The 20675-nt window shown below is 44.4% G+C and overlaps 4 protein-coding genes across 10 annotated transcripts in view; 2 read left to right on the top strand and 2 right to left on the bottom strand.

The window, feature by feature from the left end:
* Positions 1-20675, top strand: part of LOC121004457 (oocyte zinc finger protein XlCOF6-like) — a 1031731-nt gene that overhangs the window by 264965 nt on the left and 746091 nt on the right. The window lies entirely within an intron of this gene.
* LOC121004526 (gastrula zinc finger protein XlCGF66.1-like) overlaps positions 1-20675 on the top strand; it is an 818554-nt gene that overhangs the window by 337869 nt on the left and 460010 nt on the right. The gene's annotated exons all lie outside the window — the stretch shown is intronic.
* LOC121004478 (oocyte zinc finger protein XlCOF7.1-like) overlaps positions 1-20675 on the bottom strand; it is a 1216478-nt gene that overhangs the window by 1055739 nt on the left and 140064 nt on the right. The window lies entirely within an intron of this gene.
* LOC121004279 (gastrula zinc finger protein XlCGF57.1-like) overlaps positions 12267-20675 on the bottom strand; it is a 58986-nt gene continuing 50577 nt past the window's right edge. Inside the window, exons 4-5 of the mRNA XM_040436440.1 lie at positions 12577-13005; positions 12267-12410 (exon numbers count right to left, since the gene is read on the bottom strand). Of these exons, the coding sequence (XP_040292374.1) occupies positions 12394-12410; positions 12577-13005 (446 nt within the window). The 3' untranslated portion in view covers positions 12267-12393. The remainder of the gene's footprint in view (positions 12411-12576; positions 13006-20675) is intronic.

Here is a 20675-nt window from a genome sequence, read left to right as displayed (position 1 = left end):
GAGTCAGGCTCCAGGCTGTGCTGCTGGAGGAGGTAAAGGACCTGTGATGATGTCATAAACATGTGATCATGTGTAGGAGGAGTCAGGGATAACATGACCAGTTGCTACTCAGTGTATTTAGGATGTAATTACAATGTGTATGTAGCAGAGCTGTCTCTGTGTGATGTGTATGTAGCGGAGCTGTCTCTGTGTGATGTGTATGTAGCGGAGCTGTCTCTGTGTAGTGTGTATGTAGCGGAGCTGTCTCTGTGTGATGTGTATGTAGCAGAGCTGTCTCTGTGTGATGTGTATGTAGCAGAGCTGTCTCTGTGTGATGTGTATGTAGCAGAGCTCTCTCTGTGTGATGTGTATGTAGAGGAGCTGTCTCTGTGTGACGTGTATGTAGCAGAGCTGTCTCTGTGTGATGTGTATGTAGCAAAGCTGTCTCTGTGTGATGTGTATGTAGCGGAGCTGTCTCTGTGTGATGTGTATGTAGCAGAGCTGTCTCTGTGTGATGTGTATGTAGCGGAGCTGTCTCTGTGTGATGTGTATGTAGCAGAGCTCTCTCTGTGTGATGTGTATGTAGCAGAGCTCTCTCTGTGTGATGTGTATGTAGCGGAGCTGTCTCTGTGTGATGTGTATGTAGCAGAGCTGTCTCTGTGTGATGTGTATGTAGCGGAGCTGTCTCTGTGTGATGTGTATGTAGCGGAGCTGTCTCTGTGTGATGTGTATGTAGCGGAGCTGTCTCTGTGTGATGTGTATGTAGCAGAGCTGTCTCTGTGTGATGTGTATGTAGCGGAGCTGTCTCTGTGTGACGTGTATGTAGCGGAGCTGTCTCTGTGTGACGTGTATGTAGCGGAGCTGTCTCTGTGTGATGTCTATGTAGCGAAGCTGTCTCTATGTGATGTGTATGTAGCAGAGCTGTCTCTGTGTGATGTCTATGTAGCGAAGCTGTCTCTATGTGATGTGTATGTAGCGGAGCTGTCTCTGTGATGTGTATGTAGCGGAGCTGTCTCTGTATGATGTGTATGTAGCGGAGCTGTCTCTGTGTGATGTCTATGTAGCAGAGCTGTCTCTGTGTGACGTGTATGTAGCAGAGCTGTCTCTGTGTGATGTGTATGTAGCGGAGCTGTCTCTGTGTGATGTGTATGAGCGGAGCTGTCTCTGTGTGACGTGTATGTAGCGGAGCTGTTCTGTGTGATGTGTATGTAGCAGAGCTGTCTCTGTGTGATGTGTATGTAGCAGAGCTGTCTCTGTGTTATGTGTATGTAGCGGAGCCTGTCTCTGTGTGATGTGTATGTAGCAGAGCTGTCTCTGTGTGATGTGTATGTAGCGGAGCTGTCTCTGTGTGATGTGTATGTAGCAGAGCTGTGTCTGTGTGACGTGTATGTAGCGGAGCTGTCTCTGTGTGATGTGTAGTAGCGGAGCTGTCTCTGTATGAACGTGTATGTAGCGGAGCTGTCTGTGTGACGTGTATGTAGCGGAGCTGTCTCTGTATGATGTGTATGTAGCAGAGCTGTCTCTGTGTGATGTGTATGTAGCGAGAGTGTCTCTGTGAGACGTGTATGTAGCAGAGCTGTCTCTGTGTGATGTGTATGTAGCAGAGCTGTCTCTGTGTGATGTGTATGTAGCAGAGCCTGTCTCTGTGTGATGTCTATGTAGCGAAGCTGTCTCTATGTGATGTGTATGTAGCGGAGCTGTCTCTGTGATGTGTATGTAGCGGAGCGTCTCTGTGTGATGTGTATGTAGCAGAGCTGTCTTCTGTATGATGTTATGTAGCAGAGCTGTCTCGTGTGATGTGTATGTAGCAGAGCTGTATCTGTGTGATGTGTATGTAGCGGAGCTGTCTCTGTGTGATGTGTATGTAGCGGAGCTGTCTCTGTGTGATGTGTATGTAGCGAGCTGTCCTCTGTGTGATGTGTATGTAGCAGAGCTGTCTCTGTGTGATGTGTATGTAAGCAGAGCTGTCTCTGTGTGATGTGTATGTAGCAGAGCTGTCTCGGTGTGATGTGTATGTAGCAGAGCTGTCTCTGTGTGATGTGTATGTAGAGAGCTGTCTTCTGTGTGATGTGTATGTAGCGGGAGCTGTCTCTGTGAGATGTGTAGGTAGCGGAGCTGTCTCTGTGTGATGTGTATGTAGCAGAGCGGTCTCTGTTTGATGTGTAATGTAGCAGAGCTGTCTCTGTGTGATTTGTATGTAGCAGAGCTGTCTCTGTGTGATGTGTATGTAAGCGGAGCTGTCTCTGTGTGATGTGTATGTAGAGGAGCTGTCTCTGGTGATGTGGTATGTAGCGGATGCTGTCTGCTGTGGTGATGTGTATGTAGAGGAGCTGTCTCGTGTGACGTGTATGTAGCAGAGCTGTCTCTTGTGGTGATGTGTATGTACGGGAGCTGTCTCTGTGTGTATGTGTATTGTAGCGGGGGGCTGTCTCTGCTAAGTCAGCCAATGAAGGTGCAGGTAAGTACTGCCCTCACTGTAATGCCAGTAGCCATGTTGGCTGCTGGCATTACAGTGATTAGCTGTCCGGAACGCGTCATCCAGTGCTATATAGCACCCGACGACATGTGCTCGGATCAGTCATAGTCAGGGAGAGCAGAGCGTAGGAAGGGAAAGGCAGTGTAGGGAGCGAAATTCTCAGTTATTATTCGCAGAAAGCTTTTCAAAGACCCAAAAGTCCTTTTAAGGACTACTCTGTGTGTATATGGTTTAGAGCAGCAATATATTTTTACCTGCGCTAAATTGATCAGTCTCGGGGACATCCGTGCTGAGGAAGGGACAGATAGTAAAAACAGCAAATTTCTCTCCCTGCACTATCTGTCCCTTCCTCAGCACGGATGTCCCCGAGACTGATCAATTTAGCGCAGGTAAAAATATATTGCTGCTCTAAACCATATACACACACAGTAGTCCTTAAAAAGACTTTGGGGTCTTTGAAAAGCTTTTGATAGTAAAAACAGCAAATTTCTCTCCCTGCACTATCAAAAGCTTTTCAAAGACCCCAAAGTCTTTTTAAGGACTACTGTGTGTGTTTGACAGCAGCAAGATATTTTTCTTTAATACCTATTAGTGACATATACTGTCATGTACATCATCCGCAGAATGTGTCTTTTTACGTAAATTCAAATAATCTGCGCCTATTGTCTATAGTGTGTGTTTAATACACATCTGTGACATATACAGTACGCCATCCGAAAACTGTTTCTTTAGCGTAAATTTAAATAATCAGGGGCATAATCTAGTGTCCATAATCTGTGGGTTTCTCTGACATATACTGTCCTGCACCCGAAAACTGTGTCTGTATTGCAAATTCCAATAATCTGGGCCTAATATAGTGTCCATAATCTGTGGTGTTCTGTGACATATACAGTACGCCCTCAGAAAACGGTGTCTTTAGCGGACTGTAAAACAATCTGCGGCACATCTAGTGACAAAACCATTAATATGAAGAAGGCAAGCACGAAGGGACGGGGAAGGGGGCGTGATGCTGATGGCCGTGGCCCTGGGCACAATGAAACTGTGCCTGCTGCGAGTGCTCCAGAAAAAAAAAAAAAAAAACATCCACCATACCCAGCTTCATGTCCAACTTAGCTGGGCGGCGCAGGACAACACTGTCCAAGTCGGACCAGTGCAAACAGTTGGTCGGTTGGATTGCTGAAGATAATGCTTTCAGTCGGTTAAGCACCACCCTCTCTTCCTCCAAGTCCAGTCTCTGTAGCCAAGAGTCTGGTCATTCGAATCTTCACTCTGATCATCCTTCCTCCCACCATAGAGAGGCTTGCTAAACGAGTGATCCCACACTCGGATATTCCGAGGAGCTCTTTCCAGCGCCACTATTACATTAGGCCCTCGCGCCCAGCACGCTTGAAGAGGGACTTGAGATATTGTGCCCTGATTCCCAACCTCTTGAACCTTCACAGTCTCAAGAAGATAACGGTGGTGAAAGGCAATCATTCGTTCACGAGGTGGATGATGATGAGACACAGTTGTCAATCACTGAGGTTATGGTTAGGTCAAGTCAGGAGGATGAGCAGAGTGAGGAAGTGGAAAAGGAGGTGGTTGACGATGAGGTCACTAACCCAACATGGGAAGGTGGCAAGCCGAGCGAGGACAGCAGTACAGAGGGGGAGGGATCCGCAGCACCGCAACAGGCTGGAAGAGGCAGTGGGGTAGCAAAAGGGAGAAGTCGGCCCACACCAAACAGACCCACAACCGTTACACCGAGCACCCCTATGCATAAATCTACCTTGCCAAGGGGTAGGTGTTCCGCAGTATGGCGCTTTTTTGAGGAACGTGCAGATGACAAAAGAGTGGTCGTTTGCAACCTGTGCCGTACCAAAATGAGCCGGGGCATGAACACTAGCAACCTCACCAGCATGATCCGCTACATGGCATCCAAGCACCCTAATAAGTGGGCCGAACGCTTGGGTCCACAATCTGCGTCTGCGGGTCACACCACTGCCTCCTCTTCCCCTGTGTTACTCACTGCTCTCCAATCCCCTGTCGAAGACACAAGCCCGGGTGCCCCTCACCCTGCACCTGGACCTTCGCATGAACAATTAGCAACAACATCCACTTCCCTGTCCCAGCACGGCGTCCAAATGTCCATAACACAGTCATTTGAACGCAAGCGCAAATACCCACCCACCCACAGGCCATAGCACTAAATGCACAACTTTCGAAAATTAATGGCCCTTGAAATGTTGCCATTTAGGCTTGTGAGACAATGAGGCCTTCCGCAGCCTGATGTTGGCGGCCGTCCCTCGGTACGCAGTCCCCAGCCACCACCATTTTTCACGGTGTGCTGTGCCTGACTTACACCAGCATGTGTCCCAGAACATCACCTGTGCCCCGACCAACGCAGTTACTGGGAAGGTCCACTTAACCACGGACACATGGACAAGTGCTGGTGGCCAGGGACGCTACATTTCCCTGACCGCACACTGGGTGAATGTTGTGGATGCCGGGAGTGAGTCGTACCCTGGGATGGCACAGGTGCTACCCACGCCCAGGATTGCGGGCCCTACGTCCATCAGGGTGTCCGCCAGCAGCTATGTTACTGGCTCCAACCCCCACTTCTCCTCCTCCTCTTCTACTTCCACCTCCAGTAGCAGTCAGCCATCAGTCGCTAGCTGAAAGCAGTGTAGCACTGCTGTGGGTAAGCGTCAACAGGCCGTGCTGAAGTTGATCTGCTTAGAGGACAAACAGAACACTGCCAGAGCTGTGGCAGGGTATAAAGGACCAGACTGAGCTGTGGCTCTTGCCACTCAACCTACAATCAGGCATGGTTGTGTCTGACAATGGCTGTAACTTAGTGGTGGCTTTGGAGCTCGGCAACCTGACACATATCCCATGCCTAGTCCACGTCTTAAACTGAGCTACTAGTGAGGGCGCGCCGCGTGTGTGCCCATATCCGCAAGTCGTCCACAGCTTCAGCCTGATCTCTGTGAGGTTTTAAAAAACTTTTAATCCACACAGATGGTTAGTGGCGATAACGCTATTATCAGCGTAACCATCCCACTGCTGTGTCTACTCAAACGATCGCTGCTCACAATTAAGGACGACGCTCTGAATGTGGCAGACAAGGAAATGGGGTAGGACATTACACAGGGTGATAGCCAGACCACCCACAGTTCGTCTTCTCAGCGCAAATTGGACCATGAAGAGGAGGAGGAGCTGGAGACAGTTGCCTCTGCTACAGAGGGTAGTACCCATGGAACTTTAATTCCATCTGTTCAGTGTGGATGGGCAGAAGGAGGAGAATGAGGAGATGGAGAGTCATCCTGATGTCGACATCTACGTCTTGCCTGTTGGTACTCTGGCACACATGGCTGACTTCATGTTAGGCTGCCTTTCCCACGACCCTCGCGTTATACGCATTTTAGATAACACGGATTACTGGGTGTTCAACCTTCTCGACCCTCGCTACAAAGAGAACTTCTCATCTCTAATTCCTGTGGTGGAGAGGACGAGTAAAACGGTGCAATACCAGAAAGTACTTGTTAAGAGATTGCTCCAAAATTTTTCATCTGACAAAGTGACCGCCAGAGTCCGTACTTCCTCATGCAACCGAGGAAGGGAGACAAGGGTAACACACAGCAGTTCGAACAAAGGCAGGGCAACACTCTCCAAGGCATGGGACACTTTAATGACACCCCGCCAGCAACCTCAGCCTGAAGCGCGGCCTAGTGGTACTAGGTGTACACTTCCTGTCAGTCCGGCCGGGTACAGGAAACAAATGCTCCTATACCGCGGATCGAACAGAGCTCGGCCACGCTACACTAGAGGTGGAAGTAGAATGAGAGTGACAAGGGGGGAGGGGGGAGGAAATAATGAGAGTGAAAAGGGGGGAGGGGGGGAGGAAATAATGAGGGTGACAAGGGGGGAGGGGGGAAAAAAATGAGAGTGACAAGGGGGGAGGGAGGGGAAATAATGAGAGTGACAAAGGAGGGGGGGTGGAATAATGAGAGTGACAAGGGAGGGGGGGTGGAATAATGAGAGTGACAAGGGAGAGGGGGGAATAATGAGATTGACAAGGGAGAGGGGGGGGGAATAATGAGAGTGACAAGGGAGAGGGGGGGAATAATGAGAGTGACAAGGGAGAGGGGGGGAATAATGAGAGTTACAAGGGAGGGGGGTGGAATAATGAGAGTTACAAGGGAGGGGGGGTGGAATAATGAGAGTGACAAGGGAGAGGGGGGGGAATAATGAGAGTGACAAGGGAGAGGGGGGGAGAGAATAATGAGAGTGACAAGGGAAGGGGGGGGGGGGAAGAGAGTGACAAGGGAGGGGGGGGGGAGAAGAGAGTGACAATGGAGTCCCCAGAGCCAGACTGCAGCCAGAGTCCAGATCATCTTATTGCCCTGGTGGTAAGTAGACAATGCAATAGGTTTATTATTTAATTGTTTAGTTATTAATACTACATTGGAAACAAATTTTCTCAGCTGGACACCGGCCGACACTGCGCATGCGCTGGGATCCTCACCAGCGGTTAGGGTAGGGAAAAAGCACTGGCCCGTACGTAATTTTTCCCTTCCCTAACCGCTGGTGAGGCTCCCGCTGCATGCGCAGTGTCAGCCGGTGTTCAGCTGAGAACATCCATCCGATCACTGCGCCTGCGCATTGGCCCATAGTTTTTCCCTACCCTAACCTCCGGCGAGGCTCCTGGCGCATGCGCACTCTGCTGTGAAATTTCCCTAACCTGTCGTTGTGCGCCTGCGCGTCGCTGCACACCTCCTCACGTCATGTCCGGTGCGACCGGAAGTGACGAGGGTAGGGAAATCTCACGAAGTAGGGAAGTATAACATTACACCGGCCTTTAGGGTGTGTGGGCTGGTAACTACTTGGTTGGATAGTCAGCCAGCCTATGCCAAGATGCCAGCAACAAGCAGTGTTTTTTTTTTTTTGGGGGGGGCGCCACAAGGTTAGCTCGCACAGGGTGTCTGAACACCTAAGGCCGGCCCTGGCCCGAATTAGAGAGAGCCCGGGCTATTACCTTGTATCCCCAGCAGCTGAGAGCTGCGATGTAACCCACGGCATATGCCCCCCCTGCGCTGTACCTTGTATACCGCCCCCTGCTTTGTACCTTGTATGCCTCCCCCCTGCTCTGTACCTTGTATGCTCCTTGTACCACCATCCTCCCGGCCGCTCGCATCTCGCTCCTACGCATTTGCGTGATTTCATGCGGCGAGCGTGGATACACGGGATCCTCACGGCCGCTCGCATCTCGCTCCTGCGCATGTGCGAGATCTCCGTGCGGCGTATCTAAGTGCGGCGCAGATGTGCATATGTGAATATACAGGAGCGGGGCGTGGCGATGGGGTCCAATGTGGCCCCAATCTACGCCAATATATTCATGCGTCGATTTGAGGAGGATGTCGTCTATGGAAGCCACCACTTCCAATTTGTTAGGGCATGGTGGCGGTACATAGACGACATCTTCCTCATCTGGACTGGCAGTGTTGAGCAGCTCCATGATTTTCATAGGTTTCAAAATGGGGTCGATGGTGCGCTCCAATTCACACTGGTTCATTCACAAACAGAAATGCAATTTTTGGACACCCGCGTGATTCTGGCAGAGGGCAAGGTGGACACGGAATTGTTCACCAAACCCACTGACAGAAACACGCTGTTGATGTACAGTAGCAATCACCCCAGACCAATGGTAAGATCTTTGCCGTATTCGCAGTTTTTAAGGGCCAGACGCATTGTCTCGGACCCCAAGGTCTTTGACAACACTCTTGATACATTGACAAATAAGTTCCAGAGGCGGGGCTATCCAACTAAACTACTAAAAGAAAAAAAAGGAAGCGGCTAGGGACCTAAATAGGGAAGAAACCCTCAAAAGAAAAACAGATCATTCCAAAATGATGAGGATTCCCTTTATCTCAACACACTCTGAACAGAGTGTGGATATAGGGAATATCATACGACGACACTGGGGCATTCTAAAAGGTTGCCATGATACAATTGCAGAGTTCCATTCTCCACCTTTAATGTCCTATAGAAGATCCCGGAGTTTAAAGGATCAACTAGTGAAAGCTGATGTGGGCACTTTGAAAAAAGGCAGACAGACAACGCTAACAAGTTCTAGTGTTGGCTGCTTTCCTTGCCTGTCCTGTGTTAATTGCAGGTACATTATCAAGGGTAAAACGTTTGTACACCCTCAAACCGGCACTGTGCATCGGATAGGTTACTATCTGACGTGCGATTCCAGTTTCATACAGGGAGTGCAGAATTATTAGGCAAGTTGTATTTTTGAGGATTAATTTTATTATTGAACAACAACCATGTTCTCAATGAACCCAAAAAACTCATTAATATCAAAGCTGAATATTTTTGGAAGTAGTTTTTAGTTTGTTTTTAGTTTTAGCTATTTTAGGGGGATATCTGTGTGTGCAGGTGACTATTACTGTGCATAATTATTAGGCAACTTAACAAAAAACAAATATATACCCATTTCAATTATTTATTTTTACCAGTGAAACCAATATAACATCTCAACATTCACAAATATACATTTCTGACATTCAAAAACAAAACAAAAACAAATCAGTGACCAATATAGCCACCTTTCTTTGCAGGGACACTCAAAAGCCTGCCATCCATGGATTCTGTCAGTGTTTTGATCTGTTCACCATCAACATTGCGTGTAGCAGCAACTACAGCCTCCCAGACACTGTTCAGAGAGGTGTACTGTTTTCCCTCCTTGTAAATCTCACATTTGATGATGGACCGCAGGTTCTCAATGGGGTTCAGATCAGGTGAACAAGGAGGCCATGTCATTAGATTTTCTTCTTTTATACCCTTTCTTGCCAGCCACGCTGTGGAGTACTTGGACACGTGTGATGGAGCATTGTCCTGCATGAAAATCATGTTTTTCTTGAAGGATGCAGACTTCTTCCTGTACCACTGCTTGAAGAAGGTGTCTTCCAGAAACTGGCAGTAGGACTGGGAGTTGAGCTTGACTCCATCCTCAACCCGAAAAGGCCCCACAAGCTCATCTTTGATGATACCAGCCCAAAACAGTACTCCACCTCCACCTTGCTGGCGTCTGAGTCGGACTGGAGCTCTCTGCCCTTTACCAATCCAGCCACGGGCCCATCCATCTGGCCCATCAAGACTCACTCTCATTTAATCAGTCCATAAAACCTTAGAAAAATCAGTCTTGAGATATTTCTTGGCCCAGTCTTGACGTTTCAGCTTGTGTGTCTTGTTCAGTGGTGGTCGTCTTTCAGCCTTTCTTACCTTGGCCATGTCTCTGAGTATTGCACACCTTGTGCTTTTGGGCACTCCAGTGATGTTGCAGCTCTGAAATATGGCCAAACTGGTGGCAAGTGGCATCTTGGCAGCTGCACGCTTGACTTTTCTCAGTTCATGGGCAGTTATTTTGCGCCTTGGTTTTTCCACACGCTTCTTGCGACCCTGTTGACTATTTTGAATGAAACGCTTGATTGTTCGATGATCACGCTTCAGAAGCTTTGCAATTTTAAGAGTGCTGCATCCCTCTGCAAGATATCTCACTATTTTTGACTTTTCTGAGCCTGTCAAGTCCTTCTTTTGACCCATTTTGCCAAAGGAAAGGAAGTTGCCTAATAATTATGCACACCTAATATAGGGTGTTGATGTCATTAGACCACACCCCTTCTCATTACAGAGATGCACATCACCTAATATGCTTAATTGGTAGTAGGCTTTCGAGCCTATACAGCTTGGAGTAAGACAACATGCATAAAGAGGATGATGTGGTCAAAATACTAATTTGCCTAATAATTCTGCACGCAGTGTATATTGGGGCAATATAGGTTGGCGGCTTGCCCTTGACCAACATATGGAAACGTTATACTGTACCTGCGTATATTTGGTGATCAATTGTATGGGACAAAATAGTAGTTCCTTATGGATTGCTAAATTTTTTATGTTTTTTCTATATTTTATTACAGATGGTTTGCAATGGAGTATGGTGAGAGGAAGTTCGAGGAGACATTTGAATGGCGTGCGGTCAAGAACCACATTATGTAGAGGATGTCTGTGCTTGTCTTTGTTTTTATATTCTGTGTTAATTTTGTACATGGCCACAGTCTGTTGCCCACATGGGGGGTGGTATTCAGGAGAACCCTCTTCAATGGTGGTGATGTGCGGGTTTTGACCGGGGGTGCAGTGCGACCCTGCATTAACATGTGGGTGGGCTACTGACCGCGGGTCACGGGTGGAGACTGCACCTATGTCTGGTGGGGGTTGTCATCACGCGACCCCGCACTGCCATCTATGGTATGTCGGCATGAATAAGTGCTGGCACCACCTTGAACCTGTGCGCAACAGACGGTATTGGCATTGTTATATGGACGTCCGCTGTAGATGTCTGGTTCCCTTGTCAAACATGGTGGACGCAGTTTCGGAGTCACAATGCGCAGCCGCGCAATGTTGTATGCGGTTACAACCGGAAGTATTTTATGAACGTCATTCTGACATGTGCAGAGACGCCACAGACACGCCGAACAGCATGCGGTATCTTGGATGGCAGCCATTCGCCCTCTTACTTCATCCTCCGCTCGCAATACCTCTTACTAAGCACTTGGCACTTTTTGATTATCATCCACACATGGCACTGATCACAATGTTTATTGCAATTAATATTGTATGGAAGCTTTTATTATATGTAATCATGAATGCATCACTAGGGAAATATATACAAAAAGGGTTTATATCTAGTATGGATTATATTGTTATATGTTTGTATTTTATATTTTGTGAGATCTGTTATTAATTATTATGAATCAACTACACTTGCTTTGTCAATTATTAACCACTATGAATTAATTGCACGTGTTGTTAATTTTAATGAATGAGTATGTTGCTATATATTTTTGGCATTTTGTCTCTGTACACTGCTTGAGGAAGGCTCCTGTCTAGAGCCGAAACGTTGCATGTCCCACTGGGGTAAATAAAGACTTTTGTATTTTTTACTTTTTGGAGTGCTGCCCATCCTTTCTATTATTTATTTATATATATATATATATATATATATATATATACACATATACATATACACACACACACACACACACACACACACACACACATATACAGGTGAAACTCGAAAAATGAGGATATCGTGCAAAGTTCATTTATTTTAGTAATGTAACTTTAAATGTGAAACTAACATATGAGATAGACTCATTACATGCAAAGCAAAATATTTCAATCCTTTATTTGTTATAATTTGGATGATTATGGCTTACAGCTTATGAAACCCCAAAGTCACAATTTTGAGGTACCCTTTGCTCAGTGTGACACTTTGAGCCTAGAATATTAAACCTTTTCACAAAATTCAAATTTTAAGCTGCATTAATGCAATTCCTTTTAATTTGCATTACTGAAATAAATGAACTTTTGCACGATATTAAAATTTTTCGAGTTTCACCTGTGTAAGTGTATATATATATATATATATATATATATATATATATATATATGATACTGGGCCATTTTAAAGATGTAAAGATGATTTTTTTTCTCTTGACAACCCTTTTATCATGAAATATTTTCTACCTATGGTTGATACATTTGTGTGTTATCTGGATTCTGTTTTCTTTTTGAATAAAATAAATTTATTTGTAATTTGTATTTTTTCCAAGTAGTATTTGTTAATAAAATTAGTAAAAAAGAAAATGGCTACTTCCCTGATATGTAAGATGATAGGATTTGTAAGTAAAACATTTCCCATATTCAGAACATAAATATGGCTTTTCCCTTATGTAAGCTTTTCTGATGTTCATCAAGTTTTGATTTCCAAGTAAATAATTTTCCACATTCTGAGCATAAAAATGGCTTCTACCCTGTGTGAATTCTCTGATGTTTAGCAAGATCTGATTTAATGCTATAACATTTCCCACATTCTGAACATGAAAATGGCTTCACCCCTGTGTGAATTCTCTCATGAATAACAAGATCTGATTTCTGATGAAAACATTTCCCACATTTTGAACATGAAAATGGCTTCTCTCCGGTGTGTTTTCTCTGATGCCTAACAAGAACTGATTTAACACTATAATATTTCCCACATTCTAAACAAGAAAATGGCTTCTCCCCAGTGTGACTTCTCTTATGTCTAGCAAGATTTGCTTTATCTATAAAAGACTTTCCACATTCTGAACATGAAAATGGCTTCTCCCCTGTGTGAATTCTCTCATGTTTAGCAACATTTGCTTTATCTATAAAACATTTCCCACATTCTGAACATGAAAATGGCTTTTCCCCTGTGTGACTTCTCTGGTGTCTAACAAGATGTGATTTTTGGACATAATGTTTCCCACATTCTGAACATGAAAATGGCTTCATCCCTGTGTGACTTCTCTGATGTTTAATAAGATTTGATTTATCTGTAAAATATTTCCCACATTCCGAACATGAAAACAGCTTCAGCCCTGTGTGAGTTCTCTGATGTCTAACAAGTTCTGATTTATAGCTATAAAGTTTCCCGCATTCTGAACATGTAAATGGCTTTTCCCCTGTGTGAATTTTCTGATGTCTAAGAAGATTCTTTTTTTGAGAAAAACATTTATCACATTCTGAACATGAAAATGGCTTTTCCCCTGTGTGAGTTCTTTGATGTTCATTATCCCTTCCGTGGCTTTTGTTTTGCTTAACAGTCTGTGATGAATCAGAAGATCGGAACTGATCAGATGATAGATCTTTGCTATAAATTATGGAGGATGTATCTGAGATGATGACATGCTCTTCATCTGCATCTTCTGTTATACTATAATTATTTGCTTTAAAATCTGAAGATTTAGTTTGCTCCTCTGAACTCCTGTAGGTGCAGTTATCTGCCAAGAATAAAACTATGTTATTATTAATTTCAGAACCTTAAATTTCATTGATATTGTATGGAATTTTTTTAATATAGAAATTTTATAAAAGGCTTCTAGCACAGTTCAACTATTAACTCACAATGTGGTGGGAAAACAGATCAACAGCCACCAGTGGACCTCAAAGCAAAGACCAGTAGATCATGACAATAATTTACTAGGTTGTTCTTTTGTAGTTTCCTATCTTAGTTTGAACCCAGCATCTTCATAGGTTCAAAGTAAAATGCTTAGTGGAGAATCATAAAGAGACCTATGAGTCAGGGTAATTAGGTGCTGTCAGTCTCACTACATGATGGCTGCATGCACTTTACCACAGAGCAGACCAGAGTGGAGGATCAATATGATCATGTAGTCATTACTTTGGAGCAAGTGTAAGGCTGGGTTAGCATAGGCATTTTCCGAAGAAGCTAGAATTAGTAATAAAAAGGAAAAGGTGCTTCATGATGGGTCCTCCCTTTACTTGTCTATAAGGGCTCATTCAGATGGCCGTAGTGTTTGGCGGATGTGCAAAACACGGATACTGGCCATGTGCATTCCGCAATTTGTGGGCCACAACCATAATAGAAAATGCCTATTCTGGTCCGCGATTGTGGAGATGAATAGAACAAGCTCTATATTTTCCACATAGCCGTGGAACAAAACCACGGAGTGCCGTCAGCATCTTATCGGCCCGATTGAAATGAATGGGTCTGCACCCGTTCTGCAAAATTCGGCCGTCTGAATGAGCCCTCAACCTGACATCCGCGTGATGCATGGCATGAGATGTTAAATATAAAAAATAGTATACGTCCAAATGATGCCATCTTTAGGGCACAGACAACTATTGCCTCAACTGGCTTTATAAATGGTGAGGCACCCAGTGCTATCAGAATCAGAAAAAAACAATGCCAACAGCCATCCTATTACTCATGCTCTTCCAATTCCGTAAGCAATGCGTCTATCGGCAAAACATATTTTTTATATATCCTCCCCATGATGCAGAGGAGACCAACAAAGAAGGGCAGTAGGAAATGTCTAATAAGCACAGCTACAAACAAGGTCATAGGTAAAATATTTTTTCACATGATTTATCCCCAACTCAACCATCTGTGTTACAGAAAGGACTCTCATTCTGCCCTACACAAGGTTGGAACAGTTTTTGGCTTGAATGGTAACTTTAACTGTTTTACTGTAATAGACTTAAAGGGATTGTCTCACTTGAGCAAATAGTATCTATTATGTAGAAGAAGTTATATGTATTGTTATTATCCATATTGCTTCCTTTGCAGTCTGGATTCATTTTTTCATCACATTATACACTGCTCGTTTCCATGGTTCTGACCACCCTGCAATCCATCAGCAGTGGTCGTGCTTGCACACCATAGGAAAAAACGCCAGCATCTCTGGTGGTCGGGACCATGGGACTGCACATAGGCTGGTGCTTTTTTCTATAGTGTGCAAGCATGGCCACCGCTGCTGGATTGCAGGGTGGTCGCAATCATGGAAAAAACGAGTAGTGTATAATGTGATGGAAAAATGAATCCAGCCAACAAAGGAAGCAATATGGACAATCACAATACATTAGTATGTGGTTTGTATTAACTTACTCTACATAATAAATGCTATTTTCTGAAGTGAGACAACCCCTTTAAGATGCATTTTCAAAACCAGAAAACATAAATATAATTATTAAGCCTTCAGACAAAGGTGCACACATTAATAGACAAAAAAGTAAATAAAAAAATCATACATGGATAAAGTAAGATCACAACTAGGGTTGAGCGAATCGACTTCGGATGAAACATCCAAAGTCGATTTGCATAAAACTTTGTTCTAACACTGTAAGGAGCAGGAGCTCTGTACAGTATTAGAATGTATTGGCTCCGATGAGCCGAAGTTATTGCTTCACGAAGTCTCACGAGACTTTGTGCAATAACTTCATAAATGAATTTGTACTGTTAAAAACCATTTCCCGAACTTGGGTTCGGATCCAAGTGGTACCTTGGAACCGAACCAGAGTTCGGGAAATGTTTTTTTTACATCACAAATTAATTTATGAAGTTATTGCTCGAAGTCTCGTGAGACTTCGTAAAGCAATAACTTCGGCTCATCGGAGCCAATACATTCTAATACTGTACGGAGCTCCTACGGAGTATTAGAACGAAGTTTTATGCGAACCGACTTCGGATGTTTCATCCGAAGTTGATTCGCTCATGCCTAATCACAATTGTCAGACTCTTCCACTTGTGAATTATTATCTGGAGATCCCAGTGATCCGATACTCCAGTGATATGTGCAATTAAATTTAGAGCTTCATTATTTTTCCATCCAGCTTAAAGGCTATGTACACCTTTGGGGGGATTTTTTTCTTATCGCATTGTACTCATTTTGAGCTAGAAAATTTTTCTTCATTTAGTCTTTATTAAAATTTCGGAGCCACTTTCTCTGTAAAGTCTTGAGATTTTCTAGTAGCAGGCTCTGTATTTTTAACTACGTTCCGTCATGCAGCTCAACTGACAAACGGCTCCCTATCTGTGACCTCCTAAACATTTAGGGTACCGTATTTTTCGCCCTATAAGACGCACCTAGGTTTTTGAGGAGGAAAATAGGAAAAAAAAAAATTTGAACCTAAAGGTGTGCTTTTGGTGGGTTTGAACTAATGGCGGTCTGTGCATGACACTATTATGGGGGATCTGTGGATGATGCACTGTTATGGGGTGGGGGATTTGTGGATGGCACTGTTATGTGGGGGATCTGTGGATGGCACTGTTATGGGGCAAAGCTGTGGATGGCATTATGATGGTGGGGGGGATCAGTGGATGGCATTATTATGGTGGGGGGATCTGTGGATGGTATTATGATGGTGGGGGGGGTCTGTGGATGGCATTATGATGGTGGGGGGGGACCTGTGGATGGCATTATGATGGTGGGGGGGATCTGTGGATGGCATTATGATGGTGGGGGGGATCTGTGGATGGCACGGTTATGGGGTAGTGGATCTGTGGATGACACTGCTATACAGTATGTGTCATCCACACATCCCCCCATAACAGTCCCATCCACAGATCCCCACCATAATAATGCCATCCACAAACCCCCCCCCAATCATAATGCCATCCACAGATCCACCCCACCGTCATAATGCCATCCACAGATCCCCCCCAACATCATGACATCCACAGATCCCCCCATCATAATGCCATCCACAGACCCCCCCCCCACCATTATCCCATCCATAGATCCCTAAGGAGGGGCTGTAGTAGGCAGGGAGAGCGGCGGGGCAGTGCAGGCACTGTACTCTGGCCCGCCGCTCAGTATGTACTGTATTATACCTAGTGTTAATCATAATATCTAAACTGCGCTCCCCCTGCTCCCCATCTGTACCGTACTTACCGGTACATGTCACACTCCGTCTCCTGTAGTAAGCGCTAGCAGGCAGGCCGGGCTGCAGGCAGCCGTAACTCACTGAGGTCACGTGCCTGCTCCGCCTGTTTCATTCATAATGTAGGCGGAGCAGGCACGTGACCTCAGTGAGTTACGGCTGCCTGCAGCCCGGCCTGCCTGCTAGCGCTTACTACAGGAGACGGAGTGTGACATGTGTACCGGTAAGTACGGTACAGATGCGGAGCAGGGGGAGCGCAGTTTAGATATTATGATTAACACTAAGTATAATACAGTACATACTGAGCGGCGGGCCAGAGTACAGTGCCTGCACTGCCCGCCACTCTCCCCGCCTACTACAGACCCTCCTCGCTCCTCACTAATACATCGCAGTCTGCGATGCTGCAGCATCGCAGACTGCGATGTAAATTGCCAGCATTCGCCCCATAAGACGCAGGGGCACTTTTCCCCCACTTCTGGGGGGGAAAAAGTGCGTCTTATAGGGCGAAAAATACGGTACTTTTACATCAACAGATTATCGGACAGATCTTTTGTTATACACACCAACTATTGGTCTGATTGGACTGAAATTGGTCAGATAATCTGTTGGTGTAAATGCACCTTTATTATAGCTTAATTTTTATCTAACTAATAAGAATGTGACTTAAATAAGTGTTTATGACCTTTTAGTAATTAAGAGATAAGGTTTATTAGAGGACCCGCAAAAAAAGTGAAAGTACATTTAACACAGACAGAACAGCTGAATATTTTTAACCTTTGCACATTTTCACGTACATGTATGTGAGGGCAAGCGGTCTCTTGCCGCATCCCCACTTGCATGTACATGATTTGATATGGTGCATCAGCAGCATGGGCCCTGTCTGTTACTGACAGCTGGGCCCCCGCTGTATCCATCGGCATCAGCTGTATCCACCCTTTACATGCCGTGGTCAGCATGTAGGGGACATGAGGGGTTTACAGAGGGAGGGGGCTCCATGGGGGCCTATGGTTAGTGTGGTAGCCGCAGTGCCTTACACAGGCATTGGAGCCTACCAGCTATGGAACTGTCAGCGTACTAAACTGATACAGCATGTATTGTACTGCATTGAAACAGGGATCAAACCCTGAAAAGTTGAAGTCCCACAGTGGGACAAAAATAAAAAGTAAAAAATAAAAAAGGGTGTTGTTTAATAATAAAAAATTAAAGTTTGAAGTAAAAAATAAAAAATGCCCTTTAACCTTATAAAATCATGTACAATAAAAAATTAAAATAAATCAGACATACCAGGTATCACTGCATCTGTAATGACTGGCTCTAATAGTGAGTGATCAGAAAGTCATATGATCCCAAAATGGCACCAATTAAACCAACACCAGATCCCACAAAAAAGAGCCCCCACATAAGACAATCACTATAAAAATAAACAAATATGGCTTTTAGAAAATGGCAACTCAAAAAAACATATAGACATATTAAGTATCACCTCATCCATAACAATTGGCTCTTTGAAAATGTCACATGATCTATGATAAAAGAAATGTAGCTTTTGGAAAATGAAGACACAAAAACATGATTTTTGTTTATTATCTAAAACTGAAACAAACAAAAAAATACACACATTTGGCATTGTTGTGTCCGTATCAACCTGCTCTATAAAAACAACACATGATCTATCCTGTCACGAGAACAACAGTCATTTTGTGGTCACTTTGCCTCACAAAAAGCACAATATCAAGAGATCAAAAATCATATGTACCCAAAATAGTACCAATAAAACCTTATCCTGTCGTTTCTAAAACGGGGGTCACTTTTATGGGGTTTCTACTGTAGTAGTGCATCAGGGGGCTTTCTAATGCAACATGCCAACTTAAAATTATCCCAATGAAATCTGCCGTCCAAAATCCATATGTTCCTCCTTTCCTTCTGCACCCTGCTATGTGCAAATACAGCAGTTTACGACCACATATGGGATGTTTCTATAAACTGCAGGGTAATAAATATTGAGGTCTAAAAAAATTCGCAAAAAAGTTAAATTTTGACAATTCACCTCCAATTTCCTTCAATTCTTAGCTATGATCAGTTTGAAATAATGTGAGGGGAATAGGTTGTAAAATGGAGTCATTTATGGGTGTGTTCTACTACATAAGCCCCACAAAATGGATTTAATGACTGAATTAGTACTTAAAAAAGTGGGTTTGGAAATTTTCTAAATTGCTTAAAAAAATTCAAAGCCTTCTAACATCCTAAAAAAAATTAAAAAAATGATATTTACAAAATGATGCCAACATAAAAAAGTAGACATATGGGGAATGTTAAGTTATAACTATTTTATGAGGTATCACTATCCATCTTAAAAGCAGAGAAATTCAAATTTAGAAAATAGTGAGTTTTTCCAAATTTTATGTAAATTTTGAATTATTTTGATAAATAAAGGTAAAACATATTGACTCACATTTACCACTAACATGAAGTACAATGTGTCACGAGAAAACAATATCAGAATGGCTTGGATAAGTAAAAGCATTCCAGAGTTTTTACCACATAAAGTGAAACAAATTTTCAAAATGTGGCTTGGTCCTTATGGTGAAAACTTGCTTGGTCTTGAAGGGGTTAATGAAGACCAATTGAAAAAAAATTATAATAATTTTAGACAAAAATTAGTAAAATTCAATAATAACCAAATTGCCCCGGAAGGTGTACATAGCCTTTAAGTGCGACAAAGGCCAACGTTTTTGTCTTGTTCTAGACCTTGTAAATGGCTTAGTTCAATGCAGTCGGGTAGGTAAGAGTCTGGCTTTCATCACACTAGATCTTGGAAAATGCTAAAAGTAGTAAAAATTTAGGTGATCTACTTATCAAGAGTCATTACGTTCCACTGGCATCTAAATATATTTTCAATTCAAAAAGCCCAAAATGGAACTGTTCAGCCTGTAAGTACATGATTACTAACGATTATTTTTCAGATCCGATTGTATCTGAAAATTACTGTATATTCCTGCGTATAAGACTACTTTTTAACACATGAAAATCTTCTCAAAAGTCGGGGGTCGTCTTATACGCCAGGTATGGCGGGCGCTGCAGTGCCGGGACGCCCGAATTATCAACAGAGAGAGCCCGGGCTATTGCCTTGTATCCCCAGCAGCTGAGAGCTGCGATGTAACCCACGGCATATGCCCCCCCGCGCTGTACCTTGTATACCGCCCCCTGCTCTGTACCTTGTATGCCTCCCCCCTGCTCTGTACCTTGTATGCTCCTTGTACCACCATCCTCCCGGCCGCTCGCATCTCGCTCCTACGCATGTGCGAGATTTCATGCGGCGAGCGTGGATACACGGGATCCTCACGGCCGCTCGCATCTCGCTCCTGCGCATGTGCGAGATCTCCGTGCGGCGTATCTAAGTGCGGCGCAGATGTGCATATGTGAATGTGAATATGAAGAATAACATAACAAAAACATGTTCAGGGTATAGGTGGCACATGTTTAGGGTCTGGGAGGCAGGGAGGGAGGACAAGGAAGGTGGTGGGATGCAGGGATGGTGGTGATACCATGGGATGGCGGTGGTACCTAGGGATGGTGGTGGGATGCAGGGATGGCAGTGGTATCTAGGGATGGTGGTGGGATGCAGGGATGGTGGTGGGATGCAGGGATGGCAGTGGTACCCAGGGATGGTGGTGGGATTCAGGGATGGCAGAGGTACCCAGGGATGGTGGTGGGATGCAGTAATGTACTGCTGTGTGTTGAAAAAGGGGTAGTCTTATACGGCGAGTATATCCCAAACTCTATATTTTCAGTGTAAAAGTTGGGGGTCGTCTTATACGCCGGCATATACGGTATGTGGAATTAAATATATTGGGATGACTCAGAGATAGCTTAGAATTAGAGTACTTGAACATATACATGATATCAAAGGGGCTAGTGCCATGGAATATATCGATGAGATGGAGCGGATTAAGCTAAAATCAATATC

The sequence above is a fragment of the Bufo bufo genome, chromosome 6, assembly GCF_905171765.1.
Source record: "Bufo bufo chromosome 6, aBufBuf1.1, whole genome shotgun sequence".
NCBI lineage: Eukaryota > Metazoa > Chordata > Amphibia > Anura > Bufonidae > Bufo > Bufo bufo.
The sequence above is the reverse complement of the archived record's forward strand: the minus strand, read 5'-3'. Positions and strand labels throughout refer to the sequence as shown.